Genomic DNA, 20,027 nt, shown 5'->3' on the forward strand with positions numbered 1-20,027 from the left:
ATTGATTGTGTATACTAAAAATCAGTTATTATAAATTTATTTATGTATAAATAAATATATATTATTTAATTATTTTTAATATATATTTTATATTTTAATATATATTTTATATCAATAATTAATTTAATAACTGATTTTTTTTATATACTTATTATTATTGATTATGTTATTTTACTATTGAATGCAACATTTAGCCTTTCACTGTGGTCCCTTAAAAATCTCCTATTATGGATGATGGATCTCTTCTCATTAATAGGCCGGTTCCTAATATAGTTCAAACTCTTCAAATAGGTTTCAACCACACATTTTTAGATCCCATTTCTATGATCAACTCTTTATATATAATTTATTTATGATTTTTGTTAAAATGGTCTTGTTTAGAAATAATTAATTAAACGATATAAAAACTTTTAATAGTTTGATTTCTAACATATTAAATTTGTTAAAAACTTCAATTAAAATGTATTATTTAATGAAATCAAAGCATGTGTTTAACATATATACTCTAAAGCAGGGAATGGATTTTTTCAATTGTTAAAAAAAATTGACAATGTAAAGTGTGATCTCTAACCTTTTATTACTCTCTCTCTTATATTTATTTTTGGTTCCACTTATAAAATTAATGGTAAGAGATCACATTTTACTCCCTCAATTGTTAAAAAAATAGAGAGGATCCATTCCCCTCTAAAACATAATTAAAATTATTATTAATAAAAATTTTAAATTTTTTATTTTAATAAATATACTAAACATTTGGATTTTGTATTTTTTTTATAAAAAAAATAATTATTTCAATTTATGAAAAAATCTCACCAACCACCGTCACCGGTACCTCACACCCATGTATGTTCAATGAGCTTATCCCATCTATGTAACATGACTAGGACAAGGATGATGATAGGCAATAGCCAGCTATATGCATGCATAGTATTATAATAAAAGAATGTACACAATACATCTTTTAACTCGTAACAAAGATTCATGTCGTGCATTACAATCGTTAATGAGATTTTAATTGTATTAATTATATTTTTAAAATTAATAAAAATATATTATATTAATTTTTAATTTATTTTTTATTAATAGTGTGTTGATATAGTTTAATTACATAAATTTTAGTAACACGTATTATTTTATAGTTTAATCATATATAATAATATGATAACAGGTCGATTAGTGATACGTGACATGCTGATATATATGAATATGTTATTCATAATACTATTTTATTATGTGTTAATTTGTGACAGATGTCACAATATTACTCGTCTATATATTATTTATTATGTCATCATTATAGATGCATTAAATTGATTTTTGATTTTACATTAAATGACTTATTTTAGTTTCTGAAATTAAATGTCGTACACTAAAATAATCACTTTCCTAATTTTTCTCTATTTTTTTTATAAATTCAAAATTTTTAATATTTTTAAATACACTAATTTTAAATATATTTTTTACATATTTTTAAATATAAATATTTTTGATAAATATTTTTAAGATTTTAATTTTAATTATATAATTTTTTTATCAAAATAATTTTGATAGTGATAACTAAGCAACGTGAGATAGCTTCCTGTGTAATAAGGGAAACCACACACTCACTTGGAATAAGATCATCAATTGAATGATGACTAAGTTATCACTACTTTCTATAAATATTTTAACAAATTCAAATATTTTTCAATTCAATTCTCAATTAAATCAACTTAAACTCTTGCTAATTTAGATATCAAAATCTTTTACAGGTATCTCTAACCGTCATCTTGAACTAACATAAAGGTACTTCAAGCATTTTTACAATTATTTTTGACCTCTTTTATCTAACACATTTATACACAACTAGTTTAAGATACGCCTCGTAACAATAATTATATTATTTAGTAAAAGAATTATATGGTTAATTTAAAAATATATTTTTTAAGTCCAAAAAACATGTATTCCATAGAAACTAAAAAAAAAAATTTGTATTTTGATTATTGATTTCTGGTTAAAAACACGCATGTTTTTTGGTGAAAATAAAAAAATATTTAATCAATGATATAATTTTTTTAAAAATAACATACTTATATGTTACAAAATTTATAAATGTTAAATTATTGTAAAAAAATTGTATAACTAAAACTAAAATGTTAAAAATATTTTATAAAAACACTTATAATTAAACGACATGTGAAAAAATAGAATTGAAATTAGTACATCCAAAGATATTGAAAATTTTGAATTAAAAAAATAAAAAAAATATAGTGAATGGACTAATTGACATTTAATTTTATGGACTAAAATGACTTACTTAGTGCAAAGTTAAAGACCAATTTAGTATATCTACAATGATAACATAGTGAATGACACGTGGACGAATAATGTTGTCTGAAACATGACACAAGCTAATACATGGCCAAATAATATTATGATACATGACACATTCGTCCACGTTAGTATGTTATGTGTCATTGTTCGACTTGTTATCATATCATTATACGTAGCTAAATTATGAAGTGACATATATTACTAATAGTCCACGTCATCAAACCACATCAGTATACCGATAACAAAACATGGATTAAAGATTAATGTACTGCATTTTTGTTAATCTCAAAGACATAATTAATATAACAATTAAAATCTCAAACAATTTTAACATGCAACACTACTTTTAAAAATCACCTTAGAACTTAATTTTACATGCATTCATCGCTACCAGGATGATGATGAGAATGGGAGGAAATAATCATTACATTTTCTTTTATATATATATATATATAGGGAATGTCTTGATGGAAAAAGAATAATCTAATCCTTTAAGGATCAAATAAAAATATTTCTAATGTGTGGCTCAGATTGAATCTGTATATAAATTATCCATAATTACATGTGATTCAATACTTATTCTAATTATAAATTGATACATTATGGTTTGGTTGAACCGATGACACGATAACTGATTAAATTTTTTTTTTTTTTGAAAGAAAACGTTGGTATTTGGTTTAATGGACGGAGTGACTTTTGAGCTTTAAAAAATTTTAATAATCTAAACATAATTTATTTGTTTTGGGTTTTAAACAGCCATAATAATAATAATAATAATAATAATAATAATAATAATAATAATAATAATTAAAAAAAAAAACTTAAGTTGCTAGTACCTGTTCCTAATTTTTTATCAGATACCCATTTCCAACTCGTATCTCCAATCTAGATCCTCAACACTCACTGGAACTCAAATACTTCATGATTGGGTTTACGAAACTTCTTTCAATTTCCTTTGGTGTGTTGAGCATATTGTCCATAAAATTCCTCTAGAATATCTTTTTCATATTTCCTTCCTAGATTTTGGGTCACTCAATTTTTATGAAGAGACACCGTAAAACTGCTACATGAAGGAGATGTTGGTATTGCATTTTCTTTCGCCTTCTTCGCTTTTCTGTTCAAGCTCCCGGTTAGCCCTATTCAATACCTTTGCTTTCGAAATCGGTGTTTGTCGGAAGTTTCTATTCAATATCTCATCGCCGCCACTAACACCGCCGAGTCGGACCCACTCTGGATTTTCCGGTAGTCATTCAAATCGCACTTTTCTTATAATTTTTCAATCGCAAAGGCTTTATCTTTACTACTAACCACACGTCAAAAGTGTTCCCTACTTCTTTGGCAACTATCTCCCATGGTGTTCCTATTATTTTTGCGATTAACTGGCATCAACTATTGCTGGTAGCAACATTTATATAGATCAATTTATAATTGCAAGAACTAAAAATATCTGCCGTAATAGAAGACTATGATCTCTAAAAAATTTACGAATTGACATGTTTAGCAGTAACATATGATAAATAATAAGGTTATTTTTCTTCAAATTTATCCAAATGTTACTTTTTATTATTTGTGAACCAATCCTATATTTTTTTATTAACTTCCTTTATTATCTGATCCTTTAAAATTCAGAAGATACTTTTTTCACCCAAAAGAACTTCATATATATATATATATATATATATTAATGGTAGTACTTGCTTGCTCAAGCTTGATAACTAATAGAAGCTGCTGTATGTCATATCATTGTATCAAAGGTATAGGCAAGAACCAACCTATCCCTAATATATTGGAGATTTGGAATGATAGATGCTTTTTCAATACTAATTTTAAATTCGAGTTTTGAGTATAAAAAATTGGTATTACAAAATTTATTTCTTAGGAAATCTCATATAAAAAGATATATGCCTATAATTTTACTAAAAAAGTTATTATCGTAATTAGTATCTTTAATATAAGAATATTTAGGCTAAAAAAAATATTATATGTGATCATATATTTATATATAAATATATATTATTTAACTCATTTTAATTTTAATATATTTTATATTTTAGTATGTATTTTATATAAATAATTAATTTATTAACTGATTTTTAGTATGCAAATATTATAATTGTTATTCAAATTAGTATGAACATTTAATTAATAAAGATAATCTAATAACATTATATATCGGATAGATTTTGATATATAATATTAACCTAATTTAATCGTAAAAGCTAACTAAAGAAATGAAGATTGTATGACACTTTTAATAGTATCTACTTCCTTCACCAAATGATTACTAATAAGTGTAGTTTTTCGCTAAGGATGTTTAATGCAAATTGGATAAGAATAGGGTTTGAAAGTTTTCTGACCATTCAGGCCTGCTACACATACAAGTTTTTTTGGCTTACAAGCTATACAAGTTGGTCCAAGTACAAGAAAAAAACATGCGCACCACTCTTTTAGAATCGAGCGTCTAATGCACGCGCCTTAATCACCCTTCCACAACACGTTTACTCTTCCTCTTCTTCCTCAATTAAAACACAAACCGTCAAGATTCAAGCGACATTCGAAACAAACTACAATTCTGCAGAAATGTTCCAACTCCTTGCGAAGAGTAGAAGAAATCAAGAAGAAAAGATACAAATCTCCATAAAAAATCACCAGAAAAAACGAAAAAACATTATTCAAGGTACTGTTTTACTGTTTTTCTAGGTTTTTTTTTCTAGATTGTCTCTGCCATGTGCCTCATCTTTAACCAGCAAAACATTAAAAGATTTCAAGAAGAAATATACTGTCTCCCCCATGTTTTGGGTGTATTTCTATAATCCTTTGGGTGTATTTCTATAACCATTTGGGTGTATTTCTGTAATCCTTTCTGTAACCATTTGGGTGTATTTCTGTAATCGTTTGGGTGTATTTCTAAAGTTCCATTATTTTCAAAACGATTTCAAAACTTGATTTCAGAAACCATAAAAATCGAAAAAAAAAACGAAGCAAGAATATAGAGAGAGAAAATGCATGTAAATGACGAAGAAGAAACCAGTGATAAACGTAGGTAAAACAACGAATGAAAAGGCAAAGAGAGAACGCACGAAGGAGATCCAACAAATTTGGCAAGAAACTCGAAAAAAGAAACGATATCTTTTGAAAAATGAAAGTTATATATTTGCGCGTTAATTGATTTGAATTGATTTAAAAGTCTGTTAAAGAGGCATGTAACATAAGCAGCGCGTTTAGTGAGTTTTGTTTTCTTCAGACTTGTAAAGCTTGTAATCGCAAAACACTTGTATGTAGAGATTATCTGTTCATTTGTGTGATTTCCATTCATGAACTACCAAATTATTGAGCCATAATCTAAAAGATATATCCTAGATGTCTAATTTAAATAAATTTCAAATGTAACATAGTCCTAAATTATGTATAAATTTCTAATTAATTACATATATGCGCATGATCGTTGTAATAATATTAGTTCTATTTTGTTTTACTAATCACAAATACATCTAATTAAATACAATAAAATATTAGTTCGTTAATCTACTTAAGTAAATATTGGAGGTTCAAATTCTATTTTGTGTATGCAACAACTTATTAGCTAATAACAAACTCTTAAATTAAGCTCTGATCTGCAATAATGAATCAGTTCTCGACCTGTTTGAATAATGTGAGAATACTATAAAAAAAAACGTTAAATACCGTAGGATTTACCAGCAGAATAACAAAAATAATCTGCCGGTAAACATATTACCGTTAGATTTATTGTCGAAAACAATTTGACGATATACCGACAGATTCTGCGGCGAATTTTTTGCCCAAAAACTATTTGTTTACGGGCAAAAAATTTCTCCCAGCAACTTCAGCGTCACACTATATTGTCTCTTGCCTATTTATCGTCAGATTTTTTTCCGATAAATCCGACAGTAAATTCATTTTTTTAAAATATTTTTTTTAACACAATTAGTAGTCAAATTTAATTTTTTTATTTTTAAATTTTTTTACATAATTACTAGTCAAATTCTAAATAATAGAAACCAAATAACGATTTTATTAAAGATCAAGTATACGTATAGAATAAAAAGTCAAAAAAATAAAATACAATCGAATAGTCTAAAACAAAACCCTAATCACTATGGATCCTGATAGTGGTCGTTGTCGTCATCCCATAGTTCTGCTGAGGCGGCGGACTAGACGGTGATGTCGGTGCCTCTCCAGCAGCGCTGCTGCCACCAGCGAGCATCTGCTCATGGTACACTACCATCTGTTGTTATATTCGCTGAATCTGTTCCAGCTCTTGCCTAAGCTCCAGCTTGATGGAATATGTGTCTGACACGCGTGCAAGTATCTCGTTATACCTCTCTTTAGATTGCTGCAGCTGTTGAGCTTGCTACTGAAGGCTTTGGATGAGAATCGGCACTAGCTCCCTCAAATTGACGTTGTCCTCAGCTTCAACAGGGCTGGTGGCAGAGGCGAATGAAGCCCTCAATGTGGAGGTGGGGAAATTGTTGGCAAAGAACGATCCCAGACCAACCAGTAGACGCAATTCTTGTACGGCTCAAATGCGGTCTCACACCTAACCATATCAAGATCGACGACTGAATTAGCGGAGTTGTTGCCGTCCTCTCCAGTGTGCAAAGATTGTTAGCTTGCGGCCTCCAATCTCTACGTGTAGGACTCTTATGTAACAAATGTTATGATTAGGACGATAGTTAATTAAAAACTTTATATCACATTATGTTTACTCACATAATGATCCGTAGACCACTAATCAACAAATCTCTCCTTGTTCTCCTTCAAGGTGTGAGTATACTTGAAGGTTTCTGCCATCACAATCTAACGACTTAGACTACACATATTGAAACAATATGTTAAATAAAGTAATAATGACGTTAAATGTCAAAGACAAAATGAACTAAATAACAAAAGGAAACAAGTTATATACCAGCATGGCCATTGTCTTTATGAAAGTCGCTGACCCGTCGGTATAGTTCGACGACCTGGCCGATACCCTGTTAGCTCTGTTCGTGAGAAGGTGATTCCTGAACCCGTCATTAATCTCCCAATGGACATACAGTACCTTCTTAATATCCGGACGGAGCCAAATAGTGAGGTGATCGCGTCTCTCATGTACGTCCTGCATCATCTGTTGAAGCCACCTAACCATCCGATGGTCAAAGATCTTCCTGAGCATCGCATCGTGAGTCTTCTCCCATATAAATTTTCCTGCACAAAGAAAAATTTAACAGTAGTTAATCGAAATTAAACATATAATTAAATAAAATATAAAACATAAACTAGCTAAGGTTTGAATATGTTGAGTTTTTACTGTCCACTTCTAAAACTATCGTTCTCTGGTCTCAGCAGGAATCTTCTGGTAGCTCGGCCATAGGTGGTCGTACATCAGCTTAATGACATTGGTACACTCTTATATACATGTATTATTATTTGGCGCAAACTTATTAATAAAAAACTTAAGATTAGCAAACACATATGTTAAATAAGAATATCAAAAAAATAGATTGCATTTAAAATACATTAAAATAGCACTTATGTCGTCAAACCATCAGGTCAAATCATCATATGTATCACGGATGGTGATAAAACGGCATCTGGTTGGGATCCGTGAGAAAATTCTGGCACTGCGGTGTCTATCGCGGGATGTGGCATCATCATCGAAGTAGTGGGTTATTGAGCAGATGGAGGTGGTGGAGGAGTCCACTCTAGTGAAGCAGCCGGACGACTTTTTGGTGGCGGGGGTGGCGCTGTAGAAGGAGCCATATAGCTGGGTTAGAGACCATGATAAACAGCTGATCTTGTGCACCCATTGCCTATGGCGTCCTAGGAATAGTCAGAGTAGAACAGGATGAATGAGAAGTCCTAGGGATACCAATAGACACCCTCCCTCTACCTCGATCACAAGGTCAATTTCGTGACACATCTGCCTGTTATCATATCTGCAGAAAACATACTAATTAACACCAATCATGAAAATAATATAATAGTAAAAATATGTGCACAAAACCATATACACAAAAGACACTTCAAAGATTAGTGACTCCAACTCATAATCTACAACTCAAATTCTACTATAAAAACACCCCAAGATAAAATACTAATACTTGCAAATATGAAGAATTTTCTAAATCTAAACCGCCTCTAACAAAATTAGATAGAATTAGTTCAAATTTATTTATGAATATATTTCTTATCTTTAGTAGTTTAAATCAAATTTGAACTAATCTATGAACTTTAAATTTGATTATATTTAGATTTTTTAAAAATTTCGGGAGAATTTCATCTATAATTAGAAGTTTTCTCCAAATTTATATATATTTTACAAACCAAATGAGGGTTTTAAAGAAAAATCAGTAGAGTTTTTCCTTAATTCAGAGACCTCAACAAAAAAAATTATAAAATTTTCACAATAAAAACAGTTGCAAGCATTAATTAAAACAAACACGCATTCAAGCAAATATCAATTCCTAATCGTTCTAGTGCGCAACCTCTTATTACTCCGCAATTTTTCAACAAACAAGGGTTACGAAAAAGTGCCACTAGGCAACCTTCTCTCACTTCCATCCTAAAATTCTATCCTAGGAAAAGTAAGTCCGACATAAAACTTAAACAATTCATTATATTCAGAGATAGAGAACTAACATGAGCACTGCACGAACAACCCACAAAATATAATTGTGAAAACTACAAAAGAAACAAACTCCAATGAATCTAAAATAAAAATAACAGTCCTAATAAAAAAGACGACTTATTAAATTTCCTAGGTGAAACTAATTCAAAAAGTTATTTAACTTAAGTAATCTAATGAACCTAATTGATAAAAATATATTAAGTTAAACTATAAAAACTAATTCACCTAAAATAATCTAATTGCTAAATGAAGTTAACCCTAACCACCAAAATTGATTGATTTAACCTTAATAAATCTAAATAAAAACACGAATTTTAAACACAAATTTTTAAAAAATTATAAATTTTAAACTTCAGTTTTAAAACCGATATATCCTAATCAATAAATTAAAAAAAATAGAATTTAAAATAAAAATTAAAAAAGTAAAATTTTAAGCAGATTTACATTTTAAAATAAAAAATCAAATACAAAATTAATAAAATACATATAAAATACAATAAAATTCAAGAAAATAAAAAAAAACTAAACCTAAAACTTAACAAATTGAAGAATGGGATTCATACTAATCTAAAGGAGGAGCCCGAGGCAACGACAGTTGGAACCCAGCAGCGACAGCAACCCGCAACGTGGTAGCAGCGACGGCGAGGCAACAACAACAATGGCGAGGCAACAGCGATGATGGAACCTAAGGCAGCGACAATGACTCACGGAACTCGGCAATGACGGCGACCCACGAGGCGACACCAGCAACGGCGAGGCAGTAGCGACGGCGATGGAACCCGAGGTAGCGACGGTGACCCACAGAACCTGGCAACGACAGCGACTCACAAGGCAGCAGTGACGGCAACGTCTGGATCTCTGGTGAGAAAGGGAGAGGAGAGGGAGAACCAAGGTGAGAGAGAAGGAGAGAGGAGAGGGTGAAGTTGCATGCAGAAATGAGGGGGAAGGATTTCTGAATTTGAATTTCATTCAATTTTACCGTCGAATTTATCAGTGGATAATTACGACGGTAATGCACTGGTAATTGTCCAAAATGCCATGTTTTATTAATTCACATTACCGTCGGAAATTTTTAACGGCAAATCCCTCGATAGAATTAGCGCGTATAAAATAAATTTCCGCGCCCCTTGTTACCGTCGGAATTAGAGATGGATTATGGAATCCAACAATAATTTTTTTGGCGACGAATTTACACTTGTAACCGTAAAAAAATTCGTCGCTAAATTCGCTAATTACGATGCTCGCTAAATCCGTCGATAAATCCGATAGTATTCAATATTTTTTTTTAGTTAAAGTAAAAAATACAATAAAATATTATACATCGGAAACCGGTTAATTTTTTTGGATATTGGATAAAAATTGGTGTAATCCTTTAATATTGGAAGTTATGGTGTTTTACAAATTTCTGGGGGCTATAGAATTCGCAGAGTGCGAATTGCCAAATCAATTTATTTTTAATTTATAAAGACAATACACAGACTGCGTATTGTATTATTTTAATATTAAATTACAATACGCAGTTTACGTATTGTAAATACACAGTTTGCGTATTGTCAGTACAATACGTGTTCTGCGTATTGTGTTTTTTCAGAACAGCGCCCCCATAACACTGTAAAACTCTATTTTTTGTAACATTAACGTAAAACTCACTCTCCTCTTCCATATTAAAATAAAAAAATCCTCGGAAACCATCTATATCATGATAATAATGTTATTATTACGTACATTAGCAGCAAAATATATGGCACAATTAGAAAAGTATACATCGTTATAATCAGCACAAAATTATCATAAGCAATTAATAGTGAAAGTTGTCATGAATTTATAATGGTAAATTCTTTGTTATTGTCAATATCAAAAGAAAATGCAAAAATGGTACTAAAGATGCGAGATGATAAAATAAAAATTCAAAACTTTGAGTTACTTCAATTAATTGCAATAAATTTTGACCTAGCAAAAAAATAAAAAATAAAAGAATACCCAATAAATTATTGGAATGTAAATTCAAGTAAAACTGTAAAAGAGCTAGCTCTAGATAGATAAAAAGAAAATAGAAATTGTAGAGTGGTCTATGATACTGATCAAAATCAAATTAATTCATTACATTCGCCATATCCCATATATGCATCACTTGATGCCTTTTCACTCTCAACTTGGATGTCTGTTCAGATGTGACCACCTAATAAAGACCTACGGATCTTTGTTAAATACTTCTTTTCTATTTTAAAATGTTCATTTTGAAATTTGTATTTCTTTTATAAATAAGAACAATTATGAAGTAATCGGTGTTGTAGGGGTGTTCAAGATCCAGACACAGAGAATTTTTTTTCGGTCTGGATCCAAAGTATATTTTGGGCTTGTTTGAGTGAACTTTTAAGAAAAAATTTTATTTTGAGTTATTTTTTTAAAAAAAATCTTATGAAAAAGTAAAAGTAATTTTATGTTTGGGTATTTCATACAAAAAAATCTTTTTATTTATCAATTATGTTTGGGTATAATGATATAAAAGTACTTTTTTGTTTATTTATTACATGAAAAATATCTTTTTTTTAAGAAAAAAATCTTTTAAAAAAAGATGTAAATTACAGCTTCTCAAAAAAAAATTTTATTTTTCTAGTGTTTTATTTTTACTATTAGAAATTTGCCAAATACGCTAAAAAAAGATCTTTTTTTATTGAAAAAAGAATTTTTTTATCAAAATAATAGCGCCCAAACAAGCACTTTGTCGAATTTTAATTTGTCATTTTTATCTGGTATTATTTTTGGATCGAATTCAAATTATGCTGAGTCATCCAGTCCGATCTATATATATATATATATATTTTTTAGAGTAAAATTAATGATGTTATATTGTATTTTTATATGTACAGGATTATTTTTGTTTTAAAATATGATATAACAATTGTTAAATTTAATTTTTAAAAGTAAAATTTTATTACTTTAGTGTATAATAGTTACAAATTTGTATATACTAATTTTATATTATATCGATCTGGTTTAACCCGACTTATTTTGGACCACTTCGGGTCGGATCAAAATAGACCTATTGGCCTTTCCCGGCCCATGAACACTTCTAATAATACCTGTACTCTTTATTAGATCTCCAAAATGCTCAAATATAATTGCCTTTAGTAGATGATATTGACAAAGCATGCTTGCTAGAGGGGTTCTTTCATTTTAAGACTGAGAAACATGGAACATGAAGTGTATAACGGTAAAAAGGGCTTAGAATTAGAACCTTGACTCCATTTTATCATTCATCCTCTTTACCAAAATGTTCAAACTTATGCCAATCGCTTGGTGTAAAAACGACACTAGCAAATTTTGTTAAGAAGTTTGCTACTTAAACTCTTATCAAAACTTTAAATTAAACTCAATTTTCTTTAGTTTACACATACATACGGTTATTTTTTGGAGGTAAAAGAAATGTAATAGATATTTGATGGATATGAAGCTGAAATTCATTGCTTACTTTCTATTAGAAAGTCAGAATAGTACGAAAAAGGAAAAAGATCCTAAAGTGAAGAGATTTGTAAAATAAGACATTACTTACCATTTAATTTATAACTTCTATTATGTATTAGCCTTACAACTTCGATATAAAAAGTGAGTAAACTGTCACTTGCAAATGAATGCTTTACTCAGTGGAACAAGTAACAAAAAGCTTGAGGAGTTTAGTGAGCCTCAAGGCCAAGCTATTAAATTACAGAATAATCTATCAAACTCTACCAATATGCCTAGTATATGGAGGAGAATTGAACGAAAATTGAGGCTATTACATGCATAACTCCACCAATTACAAGCACATTAATGCAATCCTTGTGATGTTTTCAATGGCCAATATTATCATGCATGTACAGTTGGCGAAACAATGTCGACTAGCCGTTCGATTGTCTGCAGCTGATCATATGGCGCAATCTGCATTCACAATGCAGGAGTCAAAAAATTAATAACGGAACATAATTGCTTCATATGAAATAATTAAGAATGGTGGTATGTATTCAGAACTGTTTGGTTGCTAGTTGCTACATAATCCTAGTTTTCCACTGTTGAATAGATAAACATGGTGTATCAAAATAAATTCCATCGTATCTAGACATAGTTTATGTATGGATACATAAATTTTGATACACCAAATTAGTGGACAAATTCTTGTGCATAAGCCAGGAATTAAAGGCTCTAGTTACCAAATTAACCAGCAAAATGCAGAGTCAAAGCCTTAACAACTGATATGTTAACAGTATATAGTTCAAAGCTATCTTTTTATTTTCAATTCTAACATTTATATCACCTGACTAAATCCATCAGGCCAAGTTATTGAAACAGCGTAGTTTCCCATTGGTCGAATTTCTTCGGGTTCAATATCTTCAGGAACATCGGTGTATTGCAGTTTCTGCTCCCCAGTCCATTCATCCTGCAATCATTGCATACCAAAATTGAAATGACTTGCAAACCATGCAACATGAGTGTAGTAATGGTGTTGACTTTTCTTCTAAGAAAGCAACATTTTTTGTCTGCTTTATAGCTTAATTATCAGGTATTCAATGTAGCTGGTGTTGACTTTCTGTAACAACTATCTAGTCCCAATAACTAATCTCTTTGAATTCAAGATCAGCTCATATATATGTATAAGCTTCCGTTTTGAACTTTTCTCTTGACTTTGCAGGTCAAAAGGAAATAGCTTTTACTAACCGAATTGTTGTGGCAAAAATGCCACATAAGCATAAAGAAGTAAACTGCTCTAAATTTTATTTGCTTTATAACCATATTTTGTTTTCATTCTTTCTGACTTTATGCATCATCATCATGCATACTAATGTTAACAATACAGAATCCAAGTTATGCATTGTTAACTGTAACTCAATTTTAATCTTTGAATCAAACAAAACTCTTAAATATCCACATACCACACTCTGAGCAGATCGGTCGTTCCGTCTCACCGTCGCAGGATGCAGGAAGAATTCCTCATCTGAATCTGGTACCTTCACTTTGATTGCCTTGATTGATCCATCATAGGTGACAGCTGTTGAAACTGAATTCAAAATATAATGTTTTCAGCTAAGAGAAAGTAGAAATGCTTAATCAGAATTTAAAAATATAAAGGCAATCTTGCCACTCAAATATATATATCATATTTATATCTAAAAGTTCCTACATATCATACTTAACCAACAACTTTTTGAAATGCTCTAACACAGATACCTCACACAAACTATTTTAACTGCACCATATCAAACAGGGTTGGTTTATGTCAAGTTTCCAAAAATAAATGCATTATGTTCACTCATGCTTAAAGCGAAAAGTGCATAATGTTTCTGCGAAAATCATCAAAAGCAAGTGTTGGGAGTCACAAAAATTTGCATTTATATGCTCTATAACGTTGTCTAGTATCATAAAAGGTATTAAACATTTCAACTACCACAAACGGATCAGTGAACTTAGAGCCAGTTATATACAAGTGAACAAGACTTAGTAGTTGTTGTTATACTATAGACAAGCGAAGAATGGCTTTGGTATCTTGTAATTAACAGGTTCTATAAGATACATTTTCAGTCTTCAATTATTAAAAAGGAGTAATATAATACCTTGTTGGCGTATCTTAGCACATTGCTGCACTACACACACTCCTAGATCTTGGAATATCTTGGACGCTTCGCCTTGAGGATCAGCCACCACTTCGGGCATTCCACTATCTCCAGAAGCAGAAAGCTGTTACAGTCATTATTGTAATAAACAGCCTTAGTTTGCAGTAAACAATATACCATGTCTAATATATCATTATCAGTAATATCAATACCATATCTTAGAATATAAAGAAATATCAAAGTCAAGATAAGGTAGATATTCATTATAAAAGTTTAACATGGTCTTGGTATGTTTATTCTGATTACACTTGTACCACAACAGAACTTGTTGAAAAGTAGCAGCAGTAGGCATAATAACACAATTTATCATGCAGATGCAGAGAAGAATAATTTCAAGAGTGAACAATGGCGTAACATGAGACATACAGTTGGTCTAATAGGCATATCAAACAGATGAGGTATTCCAAACTGCTGAACAACCTGCATATATGACCAAACCATCAATATGTGCCACATACAAAAGGTAATTTTTAATGTTCTATATTGAAACAAATAAAGGATAAACAATTAAATAACGTTGTCCGTGCCTGAGAACCTGAACCTCTACCAAACGGGTAATATCGCTTTCCATCAGCATCAAAATGACACATGTTTTCCACAACAGCAACGCAAGGCACCTTATTTGTAAACATACAAAATATACATGTTAGTATCGCATTTTTTAAATTTAAAACAATCAGTTTCAAGCATGAGTAAGAAAATAACAAATTGGAACAGTTACGCCATTGAGTGATAGAAATATCACCTTTAGCTTTGAAAACATCCGAACTCCTTTTGCAACATCAATGAATGACAGCTTTTGAGGAGTGGTAACAATTACAGCAGCAGTTAATGGAACTATCTGGAGTGATACGACCAAAGTCAAATCAAATGATGATTGGAAATCACACATATTTTGGCAAATAACTATGGGGATATACACTATACAAGCTTCATAAGTCAAACATCGTTGGGCTGGTCGGATTTCAGCCCAAAGATCAAGCTGGCTCAAATGTCAACTCGATCTACAATCAAACCAGCTTCAAGCCGGTTCGGTGTAAGCCATGAGCAATGCAATGCAACATAAAATTAGATGGAAGAATCAATCTACTGATAAGAGAATGAAATATAACAAAGAATATCTTAGTCTAGAGCAGAACCTGGCATAAAGTGAGTTGAATATCTCCAGTTCCAGGAGGCATGTCAATAATAAGGTAATCGAGCTCGCCCCTATATTGTACAAAAATTAATATCACAAATCAAGCAGAACTCATTTAATGTTTAGCAGAATTTGTTTTCTGCCTTTTAGAAATGTATACCACTCCGTAGTAGTCAAAAGTTGGTTAATGACTCCAGAAACCATTGGGCCACGCATTATCGCACGTCCTTGTCCAGCAAATCCGAAAGAGACCAGCTTCACCCCCAAGTATTCAGTTGGAATTATGGTCCTCTTCTCCGGATTCTGCAGCAAAATGCTCAACAATTATGTGCGCAATAAATCAGTCAAACTATACTAACAACCAAACCAATTGATTCATCATATATTACCATTTCTAGCAATCGGTTTTCAGGAGAGACCATTGTTGGTAAGCTTGGACCATAAACATCAGCATCAAATATACCAACTCTAGCACCCATATCAGCCAAAGTGTAAGCAAGGTTTACAGCTACAGTTGATTTGCCAACTCCTCCCTACAAATTTTGACATGAAAGGTATTACTGATGCGAACCAAAAGTGAATAGATTCAATCATACTTCTAACTAACTAAAGTTCAGCTTCAAACCTATTTGAAACAGTATAATTGGTACTTGGTAGTATTTTTTTTAAATTTCTTCAGATACATTCAATAGAAACAATACTCATATGTTTAAAAAGAAAGGAAAAGTTTCAGGTGTCATATGTTAAACCAAACGTGAAGAATTACAAAAAGAAAATTGAAGGAAAAAGGTTGAGAAGAAAAAACCTCAACTATGGCAAATAATATAACAAGACCAACATATGATGAAGAAAAAACCTTCCAAAAAGATCAACCTTGCAACTGGACACAGCCACAATACTTGAAATTGTCTGTAGACCTGCGGGAAGTTGCTCTGCAAATAGAGGTCTTGCTGGCTGTGCGGACATTGTGACTTTTACATTTTTTACCCAAGGGAGATTCGTCACCACTTCGTTTGCTTTCTCCTCAAACTGCCATAAATATACAATCAATTAGTCCCTAAAAGAGACCAGACTTTAACATCACATTTAGGGAAAGAGAATGAGACAAAATCAGGTAGGAAACGTGTTACTTTTTTTTTCTTTTACAATGGAAATTCACGCGAATTCGTTTATTTTTATTAGTATTTAATGAGTTTTACAGAAAAAAAGTCCACCACTCTAACCTACATCAGCTGTAGCTCAAACAATGGCAATTGTGTCATTTACCATGTCCTTGATTGGACATGCCGGAGTAGTGAGCTCTAACCGAAAAGATACCTGAGATTCGAAGCAAAAGTAATTTAGTAAGAACATCATCATTTAAAAGTACATTGCAGAAAAGTTTTAGGCCTGTGGTTTTAAGACCTCTCCAAGAGCTTTATCGATCTGGAGATCTTTGACAAATCCGCATGTAACAATATCCGTTCCAAAGTCTGGATCAATAATCTGAGACAAGGCTTTCAACACATCATCCTCCGGTGTTCCAGTTGATACCGAAGAAGAGCCTACTGCACAGTGCAGATAAGGACTAAGTGAAATCAAAATAACATTTAAACACGAAATTTAGTTAACAAAGGCATGAAGTAAACGCATGTAGTCCAATAAATCATTTCTTTGTTTTCTGGTGGCTGAACAACTTAAGACATTAAACTGTAAACAACACTTTCAAATTCTGAACCAAGGCCAAAAGCTTTGGAAAATTCTTCAAATGATGCATGCATGAAACCAAGAACCTTGTCAAGTTTCAACCATGATTCATAAATTCCAAGAAAGGCAAGCCGATTTGGCTTTCCATAAACATTTCATTTCAAGCTCTGCACATTTACCAATCCAGTTAAGATTCTACAACCCCTATCACAGGCCTCATAAGTTCAAGTTTGTTCAAGCACTATATTTACATTCATACAGGCATAAAAACCGTAATTGACACTAGCAATTCCCTTGGCTTCTTCATCAACAAAACTTGCAGTAAATTCCAAACCTTTTTAACAAACAGTTGATGCCCATGAGTTGGAAATTAGCATCAAGGAAAAAAAAACATATAAAAACAAAAAATTACCTTCAACAGAAGTAGCTCTGGTAGCACCAGAACAACAGATGGCCCTTTTGTGATATCTCCATAATGAACTTTGGTTCCTTTGGGACTGAAGAGTTAAATGAATGGCAAACAAAGGTGAAGACTTCAGATGTGAAAACGAACCTGCAACAACAAAGACATAAAAAAATAATGAGAATTGTTAGTAAAGAGAAAGGAAATAATGAGAGAAAGTTGAAGTGGATACCCGATGTTAAGTGTTGTGGTTTTGAGGATCGGAATGAAAGGTTAAGGTATGGTGAAGAAGAAGAAGATGGAGCATGAAGGAGTTGCATTTTTCAGATAGAGAAAGAGGAAGAGAAAGTGGAAATGGAAGGGTGAGGTAAGTGACAGTTTCTGAGCCTCATGTTTTCAGTTGCTACTAGCTACTAATATATATTACTAATTTTATATTTTTAATTTATAATAAGTGTGAGGCATATTTAAATCAATTTTTTTATCAAGAAAATTATTTATAATACATGTAATTCAATTTTTTTAATTTAATTTGTTAACATGATTATACTTTTTTTTTTGTCTTATTACACAGCACACTCACACTGTATACTTATACACACTAAATTAATTCTTTAAATGTATTCTTATTCCACTTCTTACTTCATCCAAATTTAAATTCGGATGTGGCTATTTGAAAAACAGATCATGTGTCACTTAAACTAAGTTTTCAATTATAATGGTAGTATTTATTTGGAGATATTTAGACGAAAATTAGGGGACCTAGATTTAGTATTATATTTATTGACTTAGAGATTGGTATTAAAATTTTTGTTTTTATCTTTAAAATTTTAGTATTTTAATACCTCCAAAAAATAAAGATACTGGAACTAAAATTTTTGAGGACGGAAAATGAAATTTTAATAATATTTTATATCTAAAATATCCCATTCTAATTCATTAATTCTAATTTACCCTTTATACAAATCATGGCTTCAATATTAGCAACTCTCACTCCTTCATCTTCTCATTCTTCTTCCAAGAGTTCGTTGCAGCCTCTGCATCGCCAATGCCAGGACAGCCACTTCGTCGCCGTCGTCGTAGCTGAGTCGCCGTTGAAGTTCATCTTTCTAGTCCTTGTATTTTTTTTCTCCTCATTTTTTCCTTCACGAAACAACAATCGAAAAACTCAACTGCAACCTCTCTCCTATTGCTGTCGAGGTCAACCACCACTTTGTTATCGTCGTAGTTTCTGTGACCTAAGTTAGTTGTAGTCAAATTTTTTTTTACTGATTTCATTCATCTTTTTTATCGTGACCTAACTTATGTGAATTTGGTTATTTGTTCTAATATATAAATTAGTTTGTAATTCAATTGAAACTAAGTATCATGGTTTTCAATCAATTATTTATTTTATCTGGATCTTTTATATACACTTTTTAAATAATTTGAATGTTATTGATAAAATTTAAATCAAATACATAGTTACTTGTGTAAATAAAAAGAACAATATACTTTGTCATACTGAATGAATTTTTAGAAAATTATGTCATTTCTTTCTTTTTTCTTTCTGAAATTATTTTGCTAGAAAATTGACTTTTTTTACAAAAAGTTGATGGTTTACTCTTAAAAGAATAATAGTACGGGTTGACATTTTTCTATCAAAATAAATTATTTAATCATATACTGAAAGCAGGATTATAAAGAAAAAAGAAAAAGAAATTCGAAACATAAAAAAAAAAAACTGATAACATCTGAAGCACATATAGCGATTACAATTGTAATATAGATGCATAGATACATAGATAGCTAGTGTTGATAGGTTGCTTGATGGAAATTGTAAGAGTAGATATTATCCATATTTCTTGCCTCTCGGATTTTTATAATTTGGTTAAAGTTTGGTGAGAAAGCTATACTCTATGTGAATTAAATATTTTTTACCATAGCTGACTCAATCAATTACGATTGGCAACCTATTGTTCTGTTTCTATACCCAACTAGAATTAATAAAAGAAAAAAAATACGTATATCATCCTTTGTTCAAATCAAATCTGAAGTAATGGCTCTTTGGATATGAAAATCGAGTGCTATAAATTTATTATATTTTTTCATTTTTAGCACAATATCAACTATATTTTCTGATAAAAGGAATAATAAGAAAAAGAAAACTCAAGCAATTGACCGGACCTAAATTGATTTTCTTTTCCCACAACATATGTGTTTTCTTTTCTT

At 30.9% G+C, this 20,027-nt stretch overlaps 1 protein-coding gene across 2 annotated transcripts; it reads right to left on the reverse strand.

Moving 5' to 3' along the window:
- Positions 1–12,479: 12,479 nt before the first annotated feature.
- On the reverse strand, positions 12,480–18,228 carry LOC148566136 (fe-S cluster assembly factor HCF101, chloroplastic-like). 2 transcript variants are annotated; one of them, XM_088488448.1, is made up of 15 exons: positions 18,049–18,228; positions 17,826–17,966; positions 17,132–17,274; positions 16,994–17,044; positions 16,601–16,756; positions 16,117–16,260; positions 15,888–16,030; positions 15,729–15,798; positions 15,335–15,430; positions 15,117–15,206; positions 14,956–15,009; positions 14,530–14,653; positions 13,852–13,976; positions 13,236–13,358; positions 12,480–12,862 (listed from the first exon to the last, which is right to left on the reverse strand). In XM_088488448.1, exons 1-15 carry the CDS (start codon positions 18,134–18,136, stop codon positions 12,791–12,793), a joined length of 1,620 nt encoding a protein of 539 aa, XP_088344574.1. In that variant the 5' UTR covers positions 18,137–18,228; the 3' UTR covers positions 12,480–12,790. The 2 variants fall into 2 exon arrangements, with proteins under 2 accessions (XP_088344574.1, XP_088344576.1); XM_088488450.1 differs by having other exon boundaries at positions 17,132–17,271; positions 18,049–18,216.
- Positions 18,229–20,027: the final 1,799 nt, after the last annotated feature.

Source organism: Arachis ipaensis, chromosome B5 (genome assembly GCF_059453495.1).
Source record: "Arachis ipaensis isolate K30076 ecotype BB chromosome B5, ASM5945349v1, whole genome shotgun sequence".
Lineage (NCBI taxonomy): Eukaryota > Viridiplantae > Streptophyta > Magnoliopsida > Fabales > Fabaceae > Arachis > Arachis ipaensis.